Source organism: Vidua macroura, chromosome 39 (genome assembly GCF_024509145.1).
Source record: "Vidua macroura isolate BioBank_ID:100142 chromosome 39, ASM2450914v1, whole genome shotgun sequence".
Classification (NCBI taxonomy): Eukaryota; Metazoa; Chordata; class Aves; order Passeriformes; family Viduidae; genus Vidua; species Vidua macroura.
The window spans coordinates 433,216-455,003 of record NC_071609.1 but is presented as its reverse complement, the minus strand read 5'-3'; the positions used below and the strand labels follow the sequence as shown (position 1 = coordinate 455,003).

Below are 21,788 nucleotides of genomic sequence, written 5' to 3'. Positions count from 1 at the left end.
CCGTCTCAAAAAGGGTGAAAATCCACCCTGAAGCAGGTGCAGAACCCGTTCTGAAGGGTCGAAATTCCACCCCAAAACGGGTCCAAAATCGCTCCTGAAAAATCCCAAATCCTTCCTGAAAAATCCCAAAAATTCACCCCAAAATGGGTTCCAAATCCCGCCTGAAAAATCCCAAAAATCCATCCCAAAACAGGTCCAAAATCGCTCCTGAAAAACCCAAAATCCTTCCTGAAAAATCCCAAAAATTCACCCCAAAATGGGTCCCAAATCCCGCCTGAAAAATCCCAAAAATCCACCCCGAAACGGGCCCAAGATCGCTCCTGAAATACCCCAGATCCTTCCTGAAAAATCCCCAAATCCACCCCGAAATGGGTCCCAAATCCCTCCTGAAAAATCCCAAAAATCCACCCCGAAACGGGTCCAAAATCGCTCCTGAAAAATCCCCAAATCCACCCCGAAACGGGTTCAAAATCGCTCCTGAAAAAACCCAAATCCCTCCTGAAAAATCCCAAAAATCCACCCCAAAACGGGTCACAAATCCCTCCTGAAAAATCCCCAAATCCACCCCGAAATGGGTCCCAAATCCCGCCTGAAAAATCCCAAAAATCCACCCCGAAATGGGTCCCAAATCCCTCCTGAAAAATCCCAAAAATCCACCCCGAAACGGGTTCAAAATCGCTCCTGAAAAAACCCAAATCCCTCCTGAAAAATCCCAAAAATTCACCCCAAAACGGGTCCCAAATCCCGCCTGAAAAATCCCAAAAATCCCTCCTGAAAAATCCCAAAAATCCATCCCGAAACGGATCCAAAATCGCTCCTGAAAAATCCCAAATCCCTCATGAAAAACCCCAAAATCCCTACTGAAAAATCCCAAAAATCCCTCCTGAAAAATCCCAAAATCCCTCCTGAAAAATCCCAAAAATCCACCCCGAAACGGGTCCAAAATCGCTCCTGAAAAATCCCAAATCCCTCATGAAAAATCCCAAAAATCCCTCCTGAAAAACCCCAAAATCCCTCCTGAAAAATCCCAAAAATCCACCCTGAAAAATCCCAAAAATCCACCCTGAAAACCCCCAAATCCACCCCAAAACGGGTCCGAAATCCCTCCTGAAAAATCCCAAATCCCTCCTGAAAACCCCAAAAATCCACCCTGACCCCCCAATCCCCTCTTCCCCCCAGAAACAAAACCCCGACATTTCCCTTCGCTCTCTCCTCCCCCCATTCCCCCACTCCCTATCCCAAAACACCCAAAAAATCCCAATTTTTTTTGAGGACAAACCTCATTTTGTGGCGATTTTCCCGGCGGGGAGATCCGCGGGGTGGGAATTCCCTTCCCAAGGCGCCGCGGGCGACGTTTCGCCCTCTCCCCCGGCGCGTTGGCGTTTTGGTGGTGCCGTTTTTGGGTCCAAATTTGGGGTTTTTTTCCCGGCGGGAAGCGGCTGCCATGGCGCTGTGCCGCCGAGGGGCCCCGGCCGAGGCCGAAGGCTGCGGATTCCCGGCCGGAGCGGGGCTCAAGGTGCTGCTGCACTGGAGCGGGGATGAGGAGCGGGAGCGGTGCCGCGTCTACGGGCGCGGAGCGCCCAGCGCCGAGGAGATCTGCATCGACCTGGCGCGAGGCATCGGTGAGAGCCGGACGGGATTCCCAGTTCGGGATGGGGATTCGGGAGTTTGGGATGGGGATTCCCCAGTTTGGGATGGGGATTCCCAGTTTGGGATGGGGATTCGGGAGTTTGGGATTCACGGGATTGGGATGAGTGTGAGAAATTCACGGGATTGGGATGGGGATTCACGGGATTGGGATTCCCAATTTGGGATGGGGATTCCCAGTTTGGGATGGGGATTCCCAGTTCGGGATGGGGATTCGGGAGTTTGGGATGGGGATTCCCCAGTTTGGGATGGGGATTCCCAGTTTGGGATGGGGATTCGGGAGTTTGGGATTCACGGGATTGGGATTCACGGGATTGGGATGGGAGCCCGGGATTGGGATTCACGGGATTGGGATTCCCAATTTGGGATGGGGATTCCCAATTTGGGATGGGGATTCACGGGATTGGGATGGGGATTCGGGAGTTTGGGATGGGGATTCCCCAGTTTGGGATGGGGATTCGGGAGTTTGGGATGGGGATTCCCAGTTTGGGATGGGGATTCCCAGTTTGGGATGGGGATTCGGGAGTTTGGGATTCACGGGATTGGGATGAGTGTGAGAAATTCACGGGATTGGGATGGGGATTCACGGGATTGGGATTCCCAATTTGGGATGGGGATTCCCAGTTTGGGATGGGGATTCCCAATTTGGGATGGGGATTTGGGAGTTTGGGATGGGGATTCAGGAGTTTGGGATGGGAATTCCCAGTTTGGGATGGGGATTCCCAGTTTGGGATGGGGATTCGGGAGTTTGGGATTCACGGGATTGGGATTCACGGGATTGGGATGGGGATTCATGAGATTTGGGATGGGGATTCAGGAGTTTGGGATGGGGATTCCTGGGATTGGGATGGGAGCCCGAGATTGGGATGGGAATTCCCAGTTTGGGATGGGGATTCACGGATTTGGGATGGGGATTTGTGATTTTGGGATGGGAATTCCTGAGATTGGGATGGGAATTCCTGAGATTGGGATGGGAATTCCCCAGTTTGGGATGGGTGAGGAATTCCCGAATTTGGGATGGGCGGGGAAAGGCGGCTGCCGCTCTGGGACGCGCCCGCTGAGGATGAGGAGTTCCCAGGGCAAGCAAACACCAGGAATTCCCAAGGGAAAAAACAGGAATTGCCAGGGAAAACAACCAGGAATTCCCAGGGAAAACAACCAGGAATTTCATTTTTTGGGAACAAACCCCCCAGAATTGCAGTTTTTTGGGAACAAACCCCCTTGGAATTTCAATTTTGGGGAACAAACCCCCCAGAATTTCATTTTTTTGCAGAAAAAAACCCCTAAAATTTCATTTTTTTGTGGAAAAAAAACCCTAAAATTTCATTTTTTTGGGGAACAAACCCCCCAGAATTTCAATTTTTTTGTGGAAAAAAACCCTGAAATTCCATTTTTTGGGCACAACCCCCATCCCAGCTGTTTCCCCCATTCCTGGCAGGAATTTCCCCGCTCTGCTACAACCTCTTCGCCCTCTACGACCCCCAGAGGCGGCTGTGGCTCCCTCCCAACCACCAGTTCCACATCGGGAAGGAAACCAACATCAACCTGAAATTCCATTTTTGGGGAACAAACCCCCCAGAATTTCATTTTTTGGGAACAAACCCCCTGAAATTCCATTTTTGGGGAACAAACCCCCCAGAATTTCAATTTTTTGGGGGAAAAAACCCTGAAATTTCATTTTTTGAGGAACAAACCCCCTGAAATTTCAATTTTTGGGGAACAAACCCCCTGGAATTTCAATTTTTTTGTGGAAAAAAACCCTAAAATTTCATTTTTTTGTGGGAAAAAAAACCCCTAAAATTTCATTTTTTGTGGAAAAAAACCCCTAAAATTTCATTTTTTGGGGAACAAACCCCCCGAAATTTCATTTTTTTTGGGGAAAAAAACCCTAAAATTCCATTTTTTGGGCACAACCCCCATCCCAGCTGTTCCCCCCATTCCTGGCAGGAATTTCCCCGCTCTGCTACAACCTCTTCGCCCTCTACGACCCCCAGAGGCGGCTGTGGCTCCCTCCCAACCACCAGTTCCACATCGGGAAGGAAACCAACACCAACCTGATCTTCCGCATGAGGTGAGGCCGCTCCCATCCCGGTTTTCCTCGGAAAAGCTGATCCCGCTGAAAGGTGGGAATTTTGGATTTCTTCATCCCCGACGTTCCTCGCTCCCGGAGGTTTTTTGGGAGAAGCAGAGGGGGATCCATGGAAAAAAAAAAAAAAATGGGAAAAGTTTTAAGTGATCCCATTCTGGAGGCAGCTGGGATTCGTTCCCTGTGCTCAAATCCCAATTTTTTAATTTTTAAGCGCGATTGTCCCACGGTTCCAAGATGTTTGATTCTTGATTTTTGATTTTTGATTTTTGATTTTTTATTTTTTAATTTTTAATTTTTATTATTGATTTTTTATTTTTTATTTTTTAAGCACGATTCTCCCATGGTTCCAAGAAGTTTTATTTTTTATTTTTTATTTTTTAATTTTTAATTTTTATTATTGATTTTTTATTTTTTATTATTGATTTTTTATTTTTTATTTTTTAAGCATGATTCTCCCATGGTTCCAAGAAGTTTGATTTTTTTTTTTTAAATTTTTTATTTTTTATTTTTTAAGCACCATTCTCCCATGGCTCCAAGAAGTTTTTATTTTTTATTTTTTATTTTTTATTTTTTAAGCACCATTCTCCCACGGTTCCAAGAAGTTTTTATTTTTTTATTTTTTATTTTTTATTTTCTATTTTTTAAGCACCATTCTCCCACGGCTCCAAGAAGTTTTATTATATTTTTTTTTTAATAAAAAACCCCAAAATCCACTGCTTTGAGCCCGGAATGTGACTCCCAGCCCGGGGCCAACCCCTCTCCTCTTCTCCTCTCCCCGTTCCAGGTTTTATTTCTGGAATTGGCACGGCGTGAACGACAAGGATTTTTTATTTTTTATTTTTTAAGCACGATTCTCCCACGGTTCCAAGATGTTTGATTTTTTATTTTTTATTTTTTATTTTCTATTTTTTATGCACGATTCTCCCGTGGTTCCAAGATGTTTTATTTTTTATTTTTTATTTTTTTATTTTTTATTTTTTATTTTTTATTTTTTATGCACGATTCTCCCACGGTTCCAAGAAGTTTTATTATTTAAAAAAAACCAAAAAACCCCAAAATCCACTGCTTTGAGCCCGGAATGTGACTCCCAGCCCGGGCCCAGCCCCTCTCCTCTTCTCCTCTCCCCATTCCAGGTTTTATTTCCGGAATTGGCACGGCATGAACGACAAGGAGCCGGCGGTTTTCCGGAATGTTCCGCGGGCGGGGGATTCTCCCGAGGAAAAACCTCCTGGAGGAGCTTTACTGGACAGATCCTCCTTCGAGTACCTCTTCGAGCAGGTGACGGGGCAGGATTTGGGGAAAAAACGGGATGGTTTTCCTCAATCCAGCTGGATTTAGCCCAGCATCTGTTTTTCCATCCCCAGGGCTTTATTTAAGGATTAAAAACCCTCCTGAGTTTTCCCTTTGGAAAGGTTTTGGGATTGGAGCTGGGATTCCCTAATTCCACGGGATAATTTTCTCTTTGAAGGGATTTTTACTCACGATCTCGCCGTTTAAATTGAAAAAAAAAACAGGAAAACCCTTCTGGAAATCGCCCCAGGGCTGAGTTTTAGTCGCAATTATTTCACACCTAACAGGGAAAATTCGAATTCATCAACGACGTCGCCTCGCTGAAGGATTTCCAGAGCGAGCCCGAAATCCAGAAGTTCAAGAACGAGAGCCTGGGGATGGCCGTGCTGCACCTCTCCCACATTGCCATCAAAAAGGGCATTTCCCTGGAGGAGGTGGCCAGGAAGTACAGGTAAAATTCCTGCTTTTCCAAAAAGGGGCTTTTTCCTCGTTTTTTTTTTCCACTGTGTTTTTTTTTTTTTTTTTTTTTTTTCTAAAATTTGTTTTCCGCGGTTTCTCCGCTGCATCCTAAACTCTTCCCGACGATTCTCCAAAATTTTTTTTTTTGGTTTTTTTTTGTGGTTTTTTTTTTTTTTTTGGCAGCTTCAAGGACTGCATCCCGCGCTCCTTCCGCCGCCAGATCCAGCAGAACAATTTCCTGACCAGGTTCCGGATGAAGAACGTTTTCCGCCGCTTCCTGCGGCGCTTCCAGCGGCACACGGTGGCCGCCGGCAACCTGACGGAGCGGGACGTGATGTACAAGTACCTGGCCACGCTGGAGCAGCTGGCTCCCAGGTTTGGGAGCGAGATTTTCCCGGTGCTTTCCCTGGAAACGGCGGCCGAGGGCGAGAAGGGGCCGCCCGGGGCCCGCGCGGAGCCGGAGCAGCCGCCGGTCCCCCGGGATTGTCCGGTCACTCACCACGTCCTGGTCACCGGCACCGGCGGGATCCAGTGGCGGCCGGTGCCCGGAGAGGTGGGTTGGGATGGGGTGGGATTGGGGTGCTGCATTCCCATCCCAAATCCCATCTTTTTCTGTGGTTTCTGGTGGGTTTGGGATGAGCTGTTCCCATCCCAAATCCCGTCTTTTTCCTTGGTTTGTGATGAGCTGTTCCCACCCCAAATCCCGTCTTTTTCCTTGCTTTATGTTGGGTTTGGGATGAGCTGTTCCTGCCCCAAATCCCGTCTTTTTCCTTGCTTTGTGTTGGGTTTGGGATGAGCCATTCCCACCCCAAATCCCGTTTTCTTCCTTGCTTTGTGTTGGGTTTGGGATGAGCTGTTCCCATCCCAAATCCCGTCTTTTTCCTTGCTTTGTGTTGGGTTTGGGATGAGCTGTTCCCACCCCAAATCCCGTCTTTTACCTTGCTTTGTGTTGGCTTTGGGATGAGCCATTCCCATCCCAAATCCCGTCTTTTTCCTTGCTTTGTGTTGGGTTTGGGATGAGCTGTTCCCATCCCAAATCCCGTCTTTTTCCTTGCTTTGTGTTGGGTTTGGGATGAGCTGTTCCCATCCCAAATCCCGTCTTTTTCCTTGCTTTGTGTTGGGTTTGGGATGAGCCGTTCCCATCCCAAATCCCATCTTTTTCCTTGGTTTGTGTTGGGTTTGGGATGAGCCATTCCCATCCCAAATCCCGACTTTTTCCTTGGTTTGTGTTGGGTTTGGGATGAGCTGTTCCCACCCCAAATCCCGTCTTTTTCCTTGCTTTATGTTGGGTTTGGGATGAGCTGTTCCCATCCCAAATCCCATCTTTTTGCTTGGATTGTGGTCCTGGCTTTGGGATGAGCCATTCCCATCCCAAATCCCGACTTTTTCCTTGGTTTGAGGTGGGTTTGGGATGAGCTGTTCTTGCCCCAAATCCCGTCTTTTTCTTTGGTTTGTGTTGGGTTTGGGATGAACAATTCCCACCCCAAATCCCATCTTTTTCCGTGGTTTGTGGTGGGTTTGAGGTGCTGCATTCCCATCCCAAATCCCGTCTTTTTCCTTGGTTTGTGTTGGGTTTGGGATGAGCTGTTCCTGCCCCAAATCCCGTCTTTTTCCTTGCTTTATGTTGGGTTTGGGATGAGCTGTTCCCATCCCAAATCCCGTCTTTTTCCTTGCTTTGTGTTGGGTTTGGGATGAGCTGTTCCCACCCCAAATCCCGTCTTTTACCTTGCTTTGTGTTGGCTTTGGGATGAGCCATTCCCATCCCAAATCCCATCTTTTTCCTTGTTTTTTGGTCCTGGCTTTGGGATGAGCCATTCCTGCCCCAAATCCCATCTTTTTCCGTGGTTTGAGGTGGGTTTGGGATGAGCCATTCCCACCCCAAATCCCATCTTTTTCCTTGGTTTGTGGTCCTGGCTTTGGGATGCTGCATTCCCATCCCAAATCCCATTTTCTTCCTTAGTTTATGTTGGGTTTGGGATGAGCCATTCCCACCCCAAATCCCATCTTTTCCCTTGCTTTATGTCGGGTTTGGGATGAGCCATTCCCACCCCAAATCCCATTTTCCTTGCTTTGTGCTCCTTGGTTTCACTCACCTCTTTTCCCTCTTTTTCCCAGTTTCCCACCCCAAATCCATCCCACACCACCTCCTTCACTCGTGCACCCAGACTTTTCCTCAACCTCCAGCTTATCCCGCTTAACCCCCCAACTTTCCCAGCAGCAGGAAAAGCCTGGAATTCTCCTCTTTTCCCACCCCGCAGAGCACGGAAAGCTTCTCTCCGCGGGGATATTTTGGGAGGAAAAGCAGGAATAAGGAAGCGGAGGCGCGGCCGGCGGAGCCGAGCGAGCCCCCCTGGTGCCGTTTCTGCGATTTTCGGGAAATCACCCACGTGGTGGTCAAGGATTCCAGGATCAGCATCCACCGGCAGGACAACGAGTGCCTGGTGCGTGGGGACGGATCCATCCCGGGATCACTCTTCCCGGGCCAGCACTGGGAAGGATATGGGGTTTGAGCTGGGCTTTCTTTAGGGTTTCCATGGGTTTTTTTAGGGTTTCCTGCACTTTTTTTAGGGATTCCTGCAGGAATTTTTAGGGTTTCCTAAGGGTTTTTAGGGTTTTCTGCAGGTTTTCCGTGGGTTTTTTACGGTTTCCTGCAGGTTTTCCATAGGTTTTTTAGGGATTCCTAAGGGTTTTTTAGGGTTTCCTGCAGGTTTTCCATAGGTTTTTTAGGGTTTCCTGCAGGTTTTTTAGGGTTTCCTGCAGGTTTTCCATAGGTTTTTTAGGGTTTCCTGCAGGTTTTTTTAGGGTTTCCTGCAGGTTTTTTGGGTTTCCTGCAGGTTTCCCATGGGTTTTTTAGGGTTTCTCGCAGGTTTTTTAGGGTTTCCTAAAGGTTCTTTAGGGTTTCCATGGGTTTTTTAGGGTTTCCTAAGGGTTTTTTAGGGTTTCCTGCAGGTTTTTTAGTGTTTCCCATGGCTTTTTTAGGGTTTCCCATGGGTTTTTAGGGTTTCCAGCAGGTTTTTTTAGGGTTTCCTGCGGGTTTTCCATGGGTTTTTTAGGGTTTCGCGCGGGTTTTCCATAGGTTTTTTAGGGTTTCCTGCAGGTTTTTTAGGGTTTCCCGCAGGTTTCCCATGGGTTTTTTAGGGTTTCCCAGGGTTTCCATGGGTTTTTTAGGGTTTCCAGCAGGTTTTTTTAGGGTTTCCTGCGGGTTTTCCTTGGGTTTTTTTAGGGATTCCCGCAGGTTTTCCATGTGTTTTTTAGGGTTTCCTACAGTTTTTTTTAGGGTTTCCTGCAGGTTTTTTAGGGTTTCCCGCAGGTTTCCCATGGGTTTTTTAGGGTTTCCCAGGGTTTCCATGGGTTTTTTAGGGTTTCCTGCACTTTTTTTAGGGTTTCCTGCAGGAATTTTTAGGGTTTTCTGCAGGTTTTCCGTGGGTTTTTTACGGTTTCCTGCAGGTTTTCCATAGGTTTTTTAGGGATTCCTAAGGGTTTTTTAGGGTTTCCTGCAGGTTTTCCATAGGTTTTTTAGGGTTTCCTGCAGGCTTTTTAGGGTTTCCCGCAGGTTTTCCATAGGTTTTTTAGGGTTTCCTGCAGGTTTTTTTAGGGTTTCCCATGTTTTTTTAGGGTTTCCTGCAGGTTTTTTGGGTTTCCTGCAGGTTTCCCATGGGTTTTTTAGGGTTTCTCGCAGGTTTTTTAGGGTTTCCTAAAGGTTCTTTAGGGTTTCCATGGGTTTTTTAGGGTTTCCTAAGGGTTTTTTAGGGTTTCCTGCAGGTTTTTTTGTGTTTCCCATGGCTTTTTTAGGGTTTCCCATGGGTTTTTAGGGTTTCCAGCAGGTTTTTTTTAGGGTTTCCTGCGGGTTTTCCATGGGTTTTTTAGGGTTTCGCGCGGGTTTTCCATAGGTTTTTTAGGGATTCCCAAGGGTTTTTTTGGGTTTCCCATGGGTTTTTTAGGATTTCCCGTGGGTTTTTAGGGATTTCCGCGGGTTTCCCATGGGGTTTTTTGGGTTTCCCAGGGGTTTTTTATGGATTCCCACAGGTTTCCCATGTTTTTTTAGGGATACCTGTGGGTTTCTCATGGGTTTTTTTGGGTTTCCCATGGGTATTTTAGGGATTCCTGCGGGTTTCCCATGGGGTTTTTTTGGGTTTCCCATGGGTTTTTCAGCGTTTCCTGCGGGTTTCCCATGGGGTTTTTTGGCTTTCCCATGGGTATTTTTGGGTTTCCCGCGGGTTTCCCATGGGGTTTTTTTGGCTTTCCCATGGGTTTTTCAGCGTTTCCCGTGGGTTTCCCATGGGTTTTTTTGGGTTTCCCCTGGGTTTTTTATGGATTCCCACAGGTTTCCCATGGGGTTTTTTGGCTTTCCCATGGGTTTTTCAGCGTTTCCCGCGAGTTTCTCATGGGTTTTTTTGACTTTCCCATGGGTTTTTCAGCGTTTCCTGCGGGTTTCCCATGGGGTTTTTTGGCTTTCCCATGGGTTTTTTATGGATTCCCACAGGTTTCCCATGGGGTTTTTTGGCTTTCCCATGGTTTTTCGGCGTTCCCCGCGGGTTTTCCCGCTCACCCCGCTGCTCTGTCCCTCCCCAGGAGGTGCTGCTGCCGTGCCCGGGCAGTGCCCTGGCTCTGGTGTCGCTGGTGGACGGATATTTCCGGCTGACGGCCGACTCCAGCCATTACCTGTGCCACGACGTGGCCCCGCCGCGGCTGCTCCTGAGCATCCACAACGGCATCCACGGGCCCATGCAGTGAGTGCGGCTTCCCTGCGGATCACCCGGATCCCAGGGAGTCACCCTGGAGCTGGTCCGTGCCCTCGGGGTGGCCCCTGGGGTGTTTCATCTGCTTTGGGTTGATCCCAATCCATTCCATGTCCTTTGGGTTCATCCCGAGCCATTCCCTGTCCTCAGGGATTATCCAGAGCTATTCCATGTCCTTCGGGTTCATCCCGAGCTGTTCCCTGTCCTCAGGGGATTATCCAGAGCCATTCCCTGTCCTCAGGGGATTATCCAGAGCCGTTCCCTGTCCTTTGGGTTCATCCAGAGGCATTCCCTGTCCTCAGGGGATTATCCAGAGGCATTCCATGTCCTTTGGGTTCATCCCGAGCCATTCCCTGTCCTCAGGGGATTATCCAGAGCCGTTTTCTGCCCTCAAGATTCATCCTATTTAATTTCTTTTCCTCAGGGCTCATCCCAATCCATTCTCTGCCCTCAGGGCTCATCTCAATCATTCCCTGCCCTTGGGGCTCATCCCAATCCATTCCTTTTTCTCAGGGCCCATCCCAATCCATTCCCTTTGCTCAGGGCTCATCCCAATCCCTTCCCTTTGCTCGGGGCTCATCCCAATCCATTCCCTGCCCTCGGGGCTCATCCCAATCCATTCCCTTTTCTCAGGGCTCATCCCAATCCATTCCTTTTTCTCAGGGCTCATCCCAATCCATTCCCTTTGCTCAGGGCTCATTTCAATCCATTCCTTTTTCTCAGGGCTCATCCCAATCCATTCCTTTTTCTCAGGGCTCATCCCAATCCATTCCCTTTGCTCAGGGCTCATCCCAATCCATTCCCTTTGCTCGGGGCTCATCCCAATCCATCCCTTCCCTCCCTTTTCCAGGGAGGAGTTTGTTTTTGCCAAGCTCCGCCGGGAAGAGCCGGAGGAAGGGCTCTACATCCTCCGCTGGAGCGTCCTGGATTTCAACCGCATGATCCTCTCCGTGCTCAAGAGGAGCCACCAGCAGGTCGGGAGGCGATTCCCAGCGCGGGATTCCCGGGAATCGCCAGCTCTGCAATGACCCGGGAGCCCCGTGGCTTCAGCTCCTGCCTCTCCCCGGCTCTTCCAGGCTCCTGGGACGCCGGGAGCCTTCAAGTACCGGCAGTTCCGGATCCAGAAGAAGGGAGACTCCTTCGTGCTGGAGGGCTGGGATCGGGAATTCCCTTCCCTGCGGGAGCTCCTGGACGTGCTCAAGGGCTGCACCCTCAAATCCGGCGAGGAGAACTTCACGGTGAAGAGGTGCTGCCCGCCCAAGCCGGGAGGTAGGGACAGGGATCATCCCGGGGATGGGGAACGGGCGGATCCGGGAGCTGACGGGGGCCCGTCCCCCTCCTTTCCCAGAGGTCTCGGACCTGCTGATCGCGCGGAAGGCGAAGGATAACGGGAAGCAGATCCTGAACCTCACCCAGCTCAGCTTCCACCAGATCCGCAAGAACGAGATCACCCAGGTGCTGCTTCCCAGGGATTTCCACCGCTCAGATTCCTGGGATTCGCTGGGGGAAGCGGAGGAACCCGCTCTGCCTTCTCGGGGTCCACGGAATGGCGGATGAATCCTCCCTGCTTTCCTGGGATTCTCAGCCTTCCAGGGATTCCCTCCAGATCCCAGGATCCTCCCACACCCCCAGGCCAGCCAGCAGGATGGATTTGCTGCTTCATCCCTTTTCTTTCCAAGGAAAAAGGAGGGAAAAAATCCCCGTGGAAGCGGCTTTCTCCCACGCTGGGAGGCGGAGGGAATCCGGGGAGGGGTCCAGGTGAGGATTCCCACCTTCCCAGCGTCCAACAGCTCCCACTTTTTCCCCGTTTTCCCAGCGAGCCCACCTGGGCCAGGGCACCCGGACCAACATCTACGACGGGGTGCTGAGCGTCTGCTCAGGGAATTCCGGGAACGACGACGAGGCCGAGTATTTTTCCACGGAGCAGAACAACAACGGGCGGGAGATGCACGTGGTGCTCAAAGTCCTGGACCCCAGCCACAGGGACATCGCCCTGGTGAGCCCTTCCCGGGCTGGGAGAGCCGGGATCGGGGCGGGAAACACGGAGCCGGGGGGCTGGGAGAGGGATCCAGGGGGTGGGATGTGACCCCAAAAGGGCTGGAACGTGGCCCAGAGGGTTGGAAGATGGATCCGAGGGCTGGAATTCAGCTCCAAAAGGGCTGGAATTCAGCTCCAAAAGGGCTGGAATTCAGTTCCAGAAGGGCTGGAATTCAGCTCCAGGGGCTGGAAAGTGGATTCGAGGGCTGAAATAAGGATCCAAGAGCAGGAATAAGGATCCATGGTTGGAATTTGGCTCCAGGGGCTGGAGTGTGGATCCATGAGGGCTGGAATTTGTCCTGGTTTTGATTCTGGAATTTGGCTCCCAAATGGCTGGGATTTGCCTCCCAGAGGGCTGGAATTTGTCTCCAAAAAAGCTGGAATTTGCCTCCCAAATGGCTGGGATGGGGCTCCCAAAGGGCTGGGATTTGGCTCCCAAAGGGCTGGAATTTGGCTCCCAATTCCAAATTCCCAATTCCAAAGGGCTGGGATTTGGCTCCCAATTCCAAATACCCAATTCCAAAGGGCTGGGATTTGTCTCCCAAAGGGCTGGAATTTGGCTCCCAAAGGGCTGGGATTTGGCTCCCAATTCCAAAGGGCTGGGATTTGTCTCCCAAAGGGCTGGGATTTGGCTCCCAATTCCAAATTCCCAATCCCAAAGGGCTGGGATTTGGCTCCCAAAGGGCTGGGATTTGTCTCCAAAAAAGCTGGAATTCGGCTCCCAAAGGGCTGGGATTTGGCTCCAAAAGGGCTGAAATTTGGCTCCCAAAGGGCTGGAATTTGGCTCCCAATTCCAAATTCCCAATCCCAGAGGGCTGGATTTTGGCTCCCAATTCCAAATTCCCAATCCCAGAGGGCTGGGATTTGGCTCCCAATTCCAAATTCCCAATCCCAGAGGGCTGGGATTTGGCTCCCAATTCCAAATTCCCAATCCCAAAGGGCTGGGATTTGGCTCCCAATTCCAAATTCCCAATCCCAAAGGGCTGGGATTTGTCTCCCAGAGGGCTGGAATTTGGCTCCCAGAGGGCTGGAATTTGGCTCCCAGAGGGCTGGGATTTGACTCCCAGAGGGCTGGAATTTGGCTCCCAGTTCCAAATTCCCAATTCCAAAGGGCTGGGATTTGTCTCCCAAAGGGCTGAAATTTGGCTCCCAAAGGGCTGGGATTTGGCTCCCAATTCCAAATTCCCAATCCCAGAGGGCTGGGATTTGGCTCCCAATTCCAAATTCCCAATCCCAGAGGGCTGGGATTTGGCTCCCAGAGGGCTGGGATTTGGCTCCCAATCCCAAATTCCCAATCCCAGAGGGCTGGGATTTGGCTCCCCAGCCCCTCGGGAGCCCCGGGCTCCCCGTGCCACGGCCGCTGTCCCCACAGGCGTTCTTCGAGAGCGCCAGCCTGATGTCCCAGGTGTCCCACGTCCACCTGGCCTTCGTGCACGGCGTCTGCGTGCGCGGCTCCGAGAGTGAGTCCAGCAGCACCCCCCCCCTTCGCCCCGGCTCCCGAGGCCCCCAATCCCGCGGGATCATCCCGGTTTTTTTTTGTTTTTTTCCACCCCCGCAGACATCATGGTGGAGGAGTTTGTGGAGCACGGGCCCCTGGACGTGCTGCTCCGCAAGGAGAAGGGCCGGATCTCCGTGGGGTGGAAAATCACCGTGGCCAAACAGCTGGGGAGTGCCTTGAGCTACCTGGTAATTCCAGCTGGGAATTCCCATGGATATCCTGCAGCGCCTTCCCCTCCCCTTTTCCCCATTTTTTGGGGCACTCCGCCCTTCCCGCAGCCCGTCCTCGCTCCCTCTCCGCTGTTCCAGGAATCCTCCATGGATTCATTTTGGAGCTGGGAAAAGCAAGGGATGAGGATGGGATTCTGAGCAGGGCTTTGGGAACGGGGCTGGAAAATCCCCCTTTATCATTTTATTCCCCGTTTTGGGTTGATCTCGGATCAAAATCCCAAGAGAGGGAGGTGAAATTCCAGCCAGGAATTCAGTTTTTCGTTTTATTTTCCAGAGGCTTCACCTTGCTCCGTGACGCTGGCTGGGATTTTTCCCCAATATTTATTTTTTTCTGGGATTATTTCCCAGCATTCACTGATCATTTGGGATCTGTTGGAATTTGCTATTGGGAAAATGAACACTGGAACGTTATTATTGTGGGGGAAAATCATTACGGGAACTTTTTTAATGGGGAAAATTTATTATTGGGAAATAATTTATTACCAGAAAACGGTAAAATATTTACAATAAGCAAAAAATAATTGAGGGGTTTTTTTGGGGTTTTTTTTTTGGGTTTTTTTTTGGTTTTTTGGGTTTTTTTTTTTAAATTTCCCAATAATTTTTCCCTTTCCCCCTGCTTTTCCCAGGAGGATAAGAACCTGGTGCACGGGAATGTGTGTGCCAAGAACATCCTGCTGGCCAGGAAGGGGCTGGAGGACGGATCCGTGCCCTTCGTGAAGCTCAGCGACCCCGGGGTCAGCTTCACCGTGCTCTCCCGGGAAGGTACTGGATTTCCAGGGGTAAAATCCAGCTTATTTTTCCACCCTTTCCCTAACAATGCCTGTAGGTTGTGCCCAAAGCTCTTTTCACAGAGTACTCACAACTTTTCCAACACAAATTTTCCCAATATTTGGCATTTTAATACGGGAATTCCACCTGGTTTGGTGCCCAAGCTGCTGTCAGGGATGATCCCACCCCATACCAGTGCTTGGGATACTTTTACCACAGGCTCTCCCCTTGTAAATCCCGTATTTTATCCCATTAAAATCCACAGTTTTCCATCTTTAACATCCCATATTTTATACCTTTAATATCCCATATTTTTCTTTTTAATATCCCGTATTTTACACCTTCAATATCCCATATTTAACACTCCGTATTTAATATTTTAACCCTTCACCTTTAAGCGTTTGATACGTACCAGACCAACACCCCAATAAATAATTAAAATAAGTAATTAAAATACTTTCCCGGTGGGATGTGCCTCTCAGAGCGCGTGGACAGGATTCCCTGGATCGCCCCGGAATGTGTCCGGGATGTCGGGAACCTCAGCACGGCCTCGGACAAGTGGAGTTTTGGGACAACACTCCTGGAAATCTGCTTCGACGCCGACGTCCCGCTGAAGGAGCGGACTCCCTCCGAGGTGATTCCCGCCGTTTTCCCTGTTTTGGGCTGGATTTGGGGGTCGGGTTTGGAGTTTTTTTCCCGTGTTTTTTTTTTCCGCAGAAGGAGCGTTTCTACGAGAAGAGGCACCGGCTGCCGGAGCCTTCCTGCCGGGAATTGGCCTCGCTGATCTCCCGGTGCCTCAACTACACCGCGGTGGAGCGGCCGTCCTTCCGCACCGTGCTGAGGGAGCTGACCCGGCTGCAGCCGCACCGTGAGGGGCGGGAACGGGCAAAAATCCCGGGGGGAACGGGGAAAAATCCAGGGGTTTTGTGGGCGAAATCCCGGGAAAGGGGCGTGAGGGAGCTAACCCGGCTGCAGCCGCACCGTGAGGGGCGGGGAACGGGCAAAAATCCCGGGCTCTTGTGGGCGAAATCTCGGGATTCTGTGGGGGAAAGGGGCGTGAGGGAGCTGACCCGGCTGCAGCCGCTCCGTGAGGGGCGGGAACGGGCAAAAATCCCGGAGTTTTGTGGGCGAAATCTCGGGATTCTGTGGGGGAAAGGGGCGTGAGGGAGCTCACCCGGCTGCAGCCGCTCCGTGAGGGGCGGGGGAACGAGGAAAAATCCCGGTGGAAAGGGAAAAAAATCCCGGGGTTTTGTGGGGGAAAGGGGCGTGAGGGAGCTGACCCGGCTGCAGCCGCTCCGTGAGGGGCGGGAACGGGCAAAAATCCCGGAGTTTTGTGGGCGAAATCTCGGGATTCTGTGGGGGAAAGGGGCGTGAGGGAGCTCACCCGGCTGCAGCCGCACCGTGAGGGGCGGGGAAGGGGAAAAATCCCGGCGGAACGTGGAAAAATTCCGGGGGAACAGGGAAAAACCCCGGGATTCTGTGGGGGAAAGGGGCGTGAGGGAGCTCACCCGGCTGCAGCCGCTCCGTGAGGGGCGGGAACGAGGAAAAATCCCGGGGGGAACGGGGAAAAGTCCCGGAGTTTTGTGGAGGAAATCCCGGGAGTCTGTGAGGGAAAGGGGCGTGAGGGAGCTGACCCGGCTGCAGCCGCACCGTGAGGGGCGGGAACGGGGAAAAAATCCCGGGGTTTTGTGGGGGAAATCCCGGGGAGAACGGGGATGAGGGTCCTGAATTGGGGAACGGAGAAAAATCCGGGATTCTGTGGGGAAAAGGGGCGTGAGGGAGCTGACCCGGCTGCAGCCGCTCCGTGAGGGGCGGGAAAGGCACAAAATCCCCGCGGAACGTGGAAAAAATCCGGGGGAACAGGGAAAAATCCCGGGATTCTGTGGGGGAAAGGGGCGTGAGGGAGCTGACCCGGCTGCAGCCGCTCCGTGAGGAGCGGGAAGGGGAAAAATCCTGGCGGAACGGGGAAAAATTCCGGGGGAACGGGGGAAAATCCCGGAGGGAACGGGGCAAAATCCCGGGGTTTTTGTGGGGGAAATCCCGGGGAGAACGGGTATGAGGGTCCTGAATTGGGGAACGGAGAAAAATCCCGGGATTCTGTGGGGAAAAGGGGCGTGAGGGAGCTCACCCGGCTGCAGCCCGCGCCGTGAGGGGCGGGAACGGGGCAAAATCCCGGGGGGAACGGAGCAGAATACCGGGATTTTGTGGGAGAAATCCCAGAATTCTGTGGGGGAAAGGGGCGTGAAGGATCTCACCCACCTCCAGCCGCTCCGTGAGGGCCGGGAAAAAGGGAAAATCCCTGAATTCTGTGTGGGAAAGGGGCGTGAGCGAGCTCACACGGCTGCAGCCGCTCCGTGAGGGGCGGGAACGGGGGAAATCCCGGGGTTTTGTGGGAGAAATCCCGGATTTTTGTGGGGGAAAAGGAGGATAGGGAAAACAGGAAAACCCAAATTCCCTCGCAGACCTCGTGGACGTCACGTCGGTGAATCCCGACTTCCCGGTGTCGGATCCCACCGTCTTCCAGAAGCGGTACCTGAAGAAAATCCGGGAGCTGGGGGAGGTCAGTGGGTTCTGGGGAAGCTGGGGAGGTTCCTTTCCCTCTCTGGATCTGAAATTCCACTCTTCAACCTCCTTTCCCTGCGGATTTCCCTGGCTGGACCCAAAATTCCACTTTTTAATCCTTTTTTTTTTTTTTTTTTTTTCACATTTTAACCTATTTCCCCGGCTGATTTTCCCCTCCATTTCTGAACTTTGTTGACCCCCTCTGGATCCTCCCAGCACAGGGAAGCCCCAAAAACCTCCTTTCCTTGCCAAATCCCAAAAATTTCTCGTTCTCCAGGGCCACTTTGGGAAGGTGAGCCTGTGCTGCTACGACCCCACCAACGACGGCACTGGGGAGATGGTGGCGGTGAAATCCCTGAAATCTGGGAGCAGCCCCCAGCTCCTGAGCTCCTGGAAGAGGGAAATCCAAATCCTGAAGACCCTGTACCACGAGAACATCGTCAAGTACAAGGGCTGCTGCAGCGAGCAGGGTGAGGGAGAAACCCCCTGGGATTTTCCAGTGGATCAGCCACGGAGAGCTTAAAAAAAAAAACCCAATTCCCACTTTTTTTTTCTTTTTCTTGGCCAGGAATCGCTGTCCTGGCAGGAATTTGGGGGCTCTCAGGGTTGGTGCCCACATTGCCACGTGTTCCGTTGCAGGGGACAAGGTGGTGCAGCTGATCATGGAATACGTCCCGCTGGGAAGCCTCCGGGAATTCCTGCCCAAGCACCCCCTGAGCCTGTCCCACCTCCTGCTCTTCGCCCAGCAGATCTGCGAGGTGAGCCCGGAATGGGGCTGCACCCCGAAAAAACGGGATGATTCCCCAAAAAAATGGGGTTGGAAGACTCAAAAATGGGGGTTACAGCCCCAAAATCCAGCTGAATTGACAAAAATATGGGGCTGGAGCCTTTGGAAATGGGGCTGAATTCCCAAAATGTGGCTGAATTCCCAAAATATGGGGGTGGAGCCTTTGGAAATGGGGCTGAATTCCCAAAAATGGGGGTGAATTCCCACAATATGGGGGTGGACCCTTTGGAAATGGGGCTGAATTCCCACAATATGGGGGTGGACCTTTTGGAAATGGGGCTGAATTCCCAAAATGTGGCTGAATTCCCAAAATATGGGGCTGGCGACTCTGGAAATGGGGGCTGAATTCCCAAATGTGGCTGAATTCCTAAAATATGGGGCTGGACCTTTTGGAAATGTGGCTGAATTCCCAAAATATGGGGCTGGAGCCTTTGGAAATGGGGCTGAATTCCCAAAATATGGGGCTGGAGCCTTTGGAAATGGGGCTGAACTCCCAAAACGTGGCTGAATTCCCAAAATATGGGGGTGGAGCCTTTGAAAATGGGGCTGAATTCCCAAAATGTGGGGGTGGACCCTTTGGAAATGGGGCTGAATTCCCCAAATGTGTCTGAATTCCCAAAATATGGGGGTGCACCCTTTGGAAATGTGGCTGAATTCCCAAAAATGGAGCCGATTCCCCAAAAAAAACCAGGACAAACCCCCGAAACCACCTCAGAGCTCCCCCAGGAACGCCTCAAAACCCCCCCAAAACCTCTCTTGACCTTCCCAAATCCCCCTCCAATGTCATTTTCTGCCCGTTTTTTCCAGGGCATGGCCTACCTGCACTCCCTGCACTACATCCACCGGGACCTGGCAGCCCGGAACGTGCTGCTGGAGAACGAACACGTGGTGAAAATTGGGGATTTTGGGCTGGCCAAGGCCGTCCCCGAGGGCCACGAGTACTACCGGGTACGGGGAGGACGGCGACAGCCCCGTGTTCTGGTGAGGGGATGAATTTGGGGAGGCGTTGGGGGAAACGCTGCTTGGGATTCCCCAAATCCCAGATCCGTGATCCCAAATCATTCCAGGTACGCCCCCGAGTGCCTCAAGGAGTGTAAGTTTTACTACGCCTCGGATGTTTGGTCTTTTGGGGTGACCCTCTACGAGCTCCTGACACGCTGTGACCCCGGGAGCAGCCCCCCAGCTGTGAGTCCTGTGGAAATTCTGGGGTTTTTTGGGTTAAAGTCGGGGTTTTCCCCATGGTTTTTTAGGTTTTTTTGGTTTTTTTTTTTTTCTTCCCCTCACAGAAATTCCTGGAGATGATCGGGGCCACGCAGGGGCAGATGACGGTGCTGAGGTTGATCGAGCTCCTGGAGAGGGGGAAGAGGCTCCCCATGCCCAGGGATTGTCCCTGCGAGGTGGGAAATGGGGAGAAAATGGGGGAAAATGGGGGGAAATGGGAAGGGAAGGAGGAAAAGGGAGAGTGGGAGGAGAAAAGTGGGGAAGAAGGGAAATGGGGAGGGGAGAAGGGGGAAAATGGGAAGGGAAAGGGAAAATGGGAAGGGGAGAAGGGGGAAAATGGGAAAGGAAGGGGGAAATGGGAAGGGGAGAGGGAAAAGTGGGAAGGGAAAAAGGAAAATGGGAAGGGAGAAGGGAAATGGGAAGGGAAAAAGGGAAAATGGGAAGGGGAGAGGGACATGGGAAGGGAAAAAGGGAAAATGGGAAGGGGAAATGGGAAAGGAGAAGGGGAATTGGGAAAGGAGAAGGGAAACGAGAAGGGAAAATGGGAAGGGAAGAAGGAAAACAGAAGGGGAAGAGAAGGGGGAAAAGTGGGGAAGGGAAAAGGGAAAATGAGAAGGGAGAATGGGAAGGGGAGAAGGAAAATGGGAAGGGAGAAGGGAAATGGAAGGGGAAGAGAAGGGGGAAAAGTGGGGAAGGGAAAATGGGGAGAAGGAAAAATGGGAAGGGAAAAAAGGAAAATGGGAAGGGGAAAAGGGAAATGGGAAGGAGAGGGGAAAACAGAAGGGGAAGAGAAGGGGGGAAAAGTGGGGAAGAGGAAGGAAAGAAGGAGGAAGGGAAAAAGTGGGGAAGGAAAACGGGGAAGAAAGAGGGGGAAAGATGTGGAGAGAAGGAGAAAAGGGGGGAAAAGGGCAGGAGCAGAGTGGGAAGGGAGGGGAGGGCAGGGGATGTTTCACATCCCGGGGTGCTGGGGGAGGCTCTCCTGGCGGGGCTCTCCCGGGATTTCCCGGTTTTCCCCCCAGATTTACCGGCTGATGAAGAACTGCTGGGAGGCCGAGGCCTCGTTCCGCCCGGCCTTCCCCAACCCTCGTCCCCGTCCTCAGGAGCTTCCAGGAGAAGTACCCGGGCCCAGGCGCCCTCCGTCTTCAACCTCTGCTGAGGGAGGGGGCAAAGAAATCCATGGGATGGGGGGGGGACACCCCAAAAAAACCCCCATGGAATGGAGGGGGGAATACCCCAAAAAAACCCCATGGAATAGGGGCAAAAAAATCCCCAAAAAATCCATGGAATGGGAGGCAAAAACCCCAAAAAGCCTCATGGAATGGAGGGGGAAATACCCCAAAAAGCCTCATGGAATGGAGGGGGAAATACCCCAAAAAGCCTCATGGAATGGAGGGGGAAATACCCCAAAAAGCCTCATGGAATGGAGGGGGAAATACCCCAAAAAGCCTCATGGAATGGAGGGGGAAATACCCCAAAAAAACCCCATGGAATGGGAGCAAAAAATCCCAAAAAAATCCATGGAATGGAGGGCAGAAAAATCAAAACAAACCTCATGGGATGGGGGGCAAAAACCCCAAAAAGCCTCATGGAATGGAGGGGGAAATACCCCAAAAAAAACCCCATGGAATAGGGGCAAAAAATCCATGGAATGGGGGGCAGAAAAATCCCATGGAATGGGGGGGGAATACCTCAAAAAAAACCCATGGAATAGGAGCAAAAAATCCCAAAAAATCCATGGAATGGAGGGCAGAAAAATAAAAAAAAACCTCATGGATGGGGGACTAAAACCCCATGGAATGGGGGCAAAAAATCCCAAAAAATCAATGGAATGGGGGGAAAATCCCCAAAAATCCATGGAATGGGGGGCAGAAAAATAAAAAAACCCTCATGGGATGGGGGGCAAAAACCCCATGAGGGTTTTTTTTTATTCCCCCCCATGGAATGGGGGGAAAACCCCCAAAAATCCATGGAATGGGGGAAAAAATCCATGGAATGGGGGGAAAACCCCAAAAAACTCCATGGAATGGGGGGAAAAAAAAACCAAAAATCAATGGAATGGGGGAAAAAATCCCAAAAAATCAATGGAATGGGGGGAAAATCCCCAAAAATCCATGGAATGTGGGAAAAAAACCCAAAAAAAATCAATGGATTGGGGGGAAAAAATCCCAAAAAATAAATGGAATGGGGGAAAAAAACCCCAAAATTCATGGAATGGGGGAAAAAATCCCCAAAATTTCCATTAAATGGGAGGAAAACCCCCCCCAAAATTCCATGGGAAGAGGGGCGACCCCCAAATCCAGACCCAACCCCCCCAAAATTCCTGATCCCCCCCCCAAAATTCCCGATTTTTTTGCCCCCCCCCAACACTGTGGGGACGGAGATTTTGGGGTGAAAAGTGGGAATTTATGGATTCCTGCAATTCTTGCCTTATTCCCAACCCCATCCTCGCCCCCAATTTGGG

At 51.3% G+C, this 21,788-nt stretch overlaps 1 protein-coding gene across 1 annotated transcript; it reads left to right on the top strand.

The window, feature by feature from the left end:
- Nucleotides 1-1,444: 1,444 nt before the first annotated feature.
- TYK2 (tyrosine kinase 2) lies at nucleotides 1,445-20,563 on the top strand. The gene is given in 26 exon segments (XM_054002334.1): nucleotides 1,445-1,622; nucleotides 3,595-3,718; nucleotides 4,870-5,014; nucleotides 5,314-5,477; nucleotides 5,669-6,038; nucleotides 7,744-7,926; nucleotides 10,058-10,215; nucleotides 11,075-11,198; nucleotides 11,301-11,493; nucleotides 11,573-11,679; nucleotides 12,041-12,220; nucleotides 13,634-13,721; nucleotides 13,820-13,947; nucleotides 14,616-14,751; nucleotides 15,240-15,391; nucleotides 15,475-15,625; nucleotides 17,220-17,317; nucleotides 17,597-17,789; nucleotides 17,959-18,077; nucleotides 18,914-19,060; nucleotides 19,062-19,087; nucleotides 19,174-19,291; nucleotides 19,393-19,503; nucleotides 20,347-20,409; nucleotides 20,411-20,446; nucleotides 20,448-20,563. Coding segments are annotated over 26 exon segments (3,528 nt in total). The 3' UTR covers nucleotides 20,484-20,563.
- The last annotated feature ends 1,225 nt before the right edge of the window (nucleotides 20,564-21,788 follow it).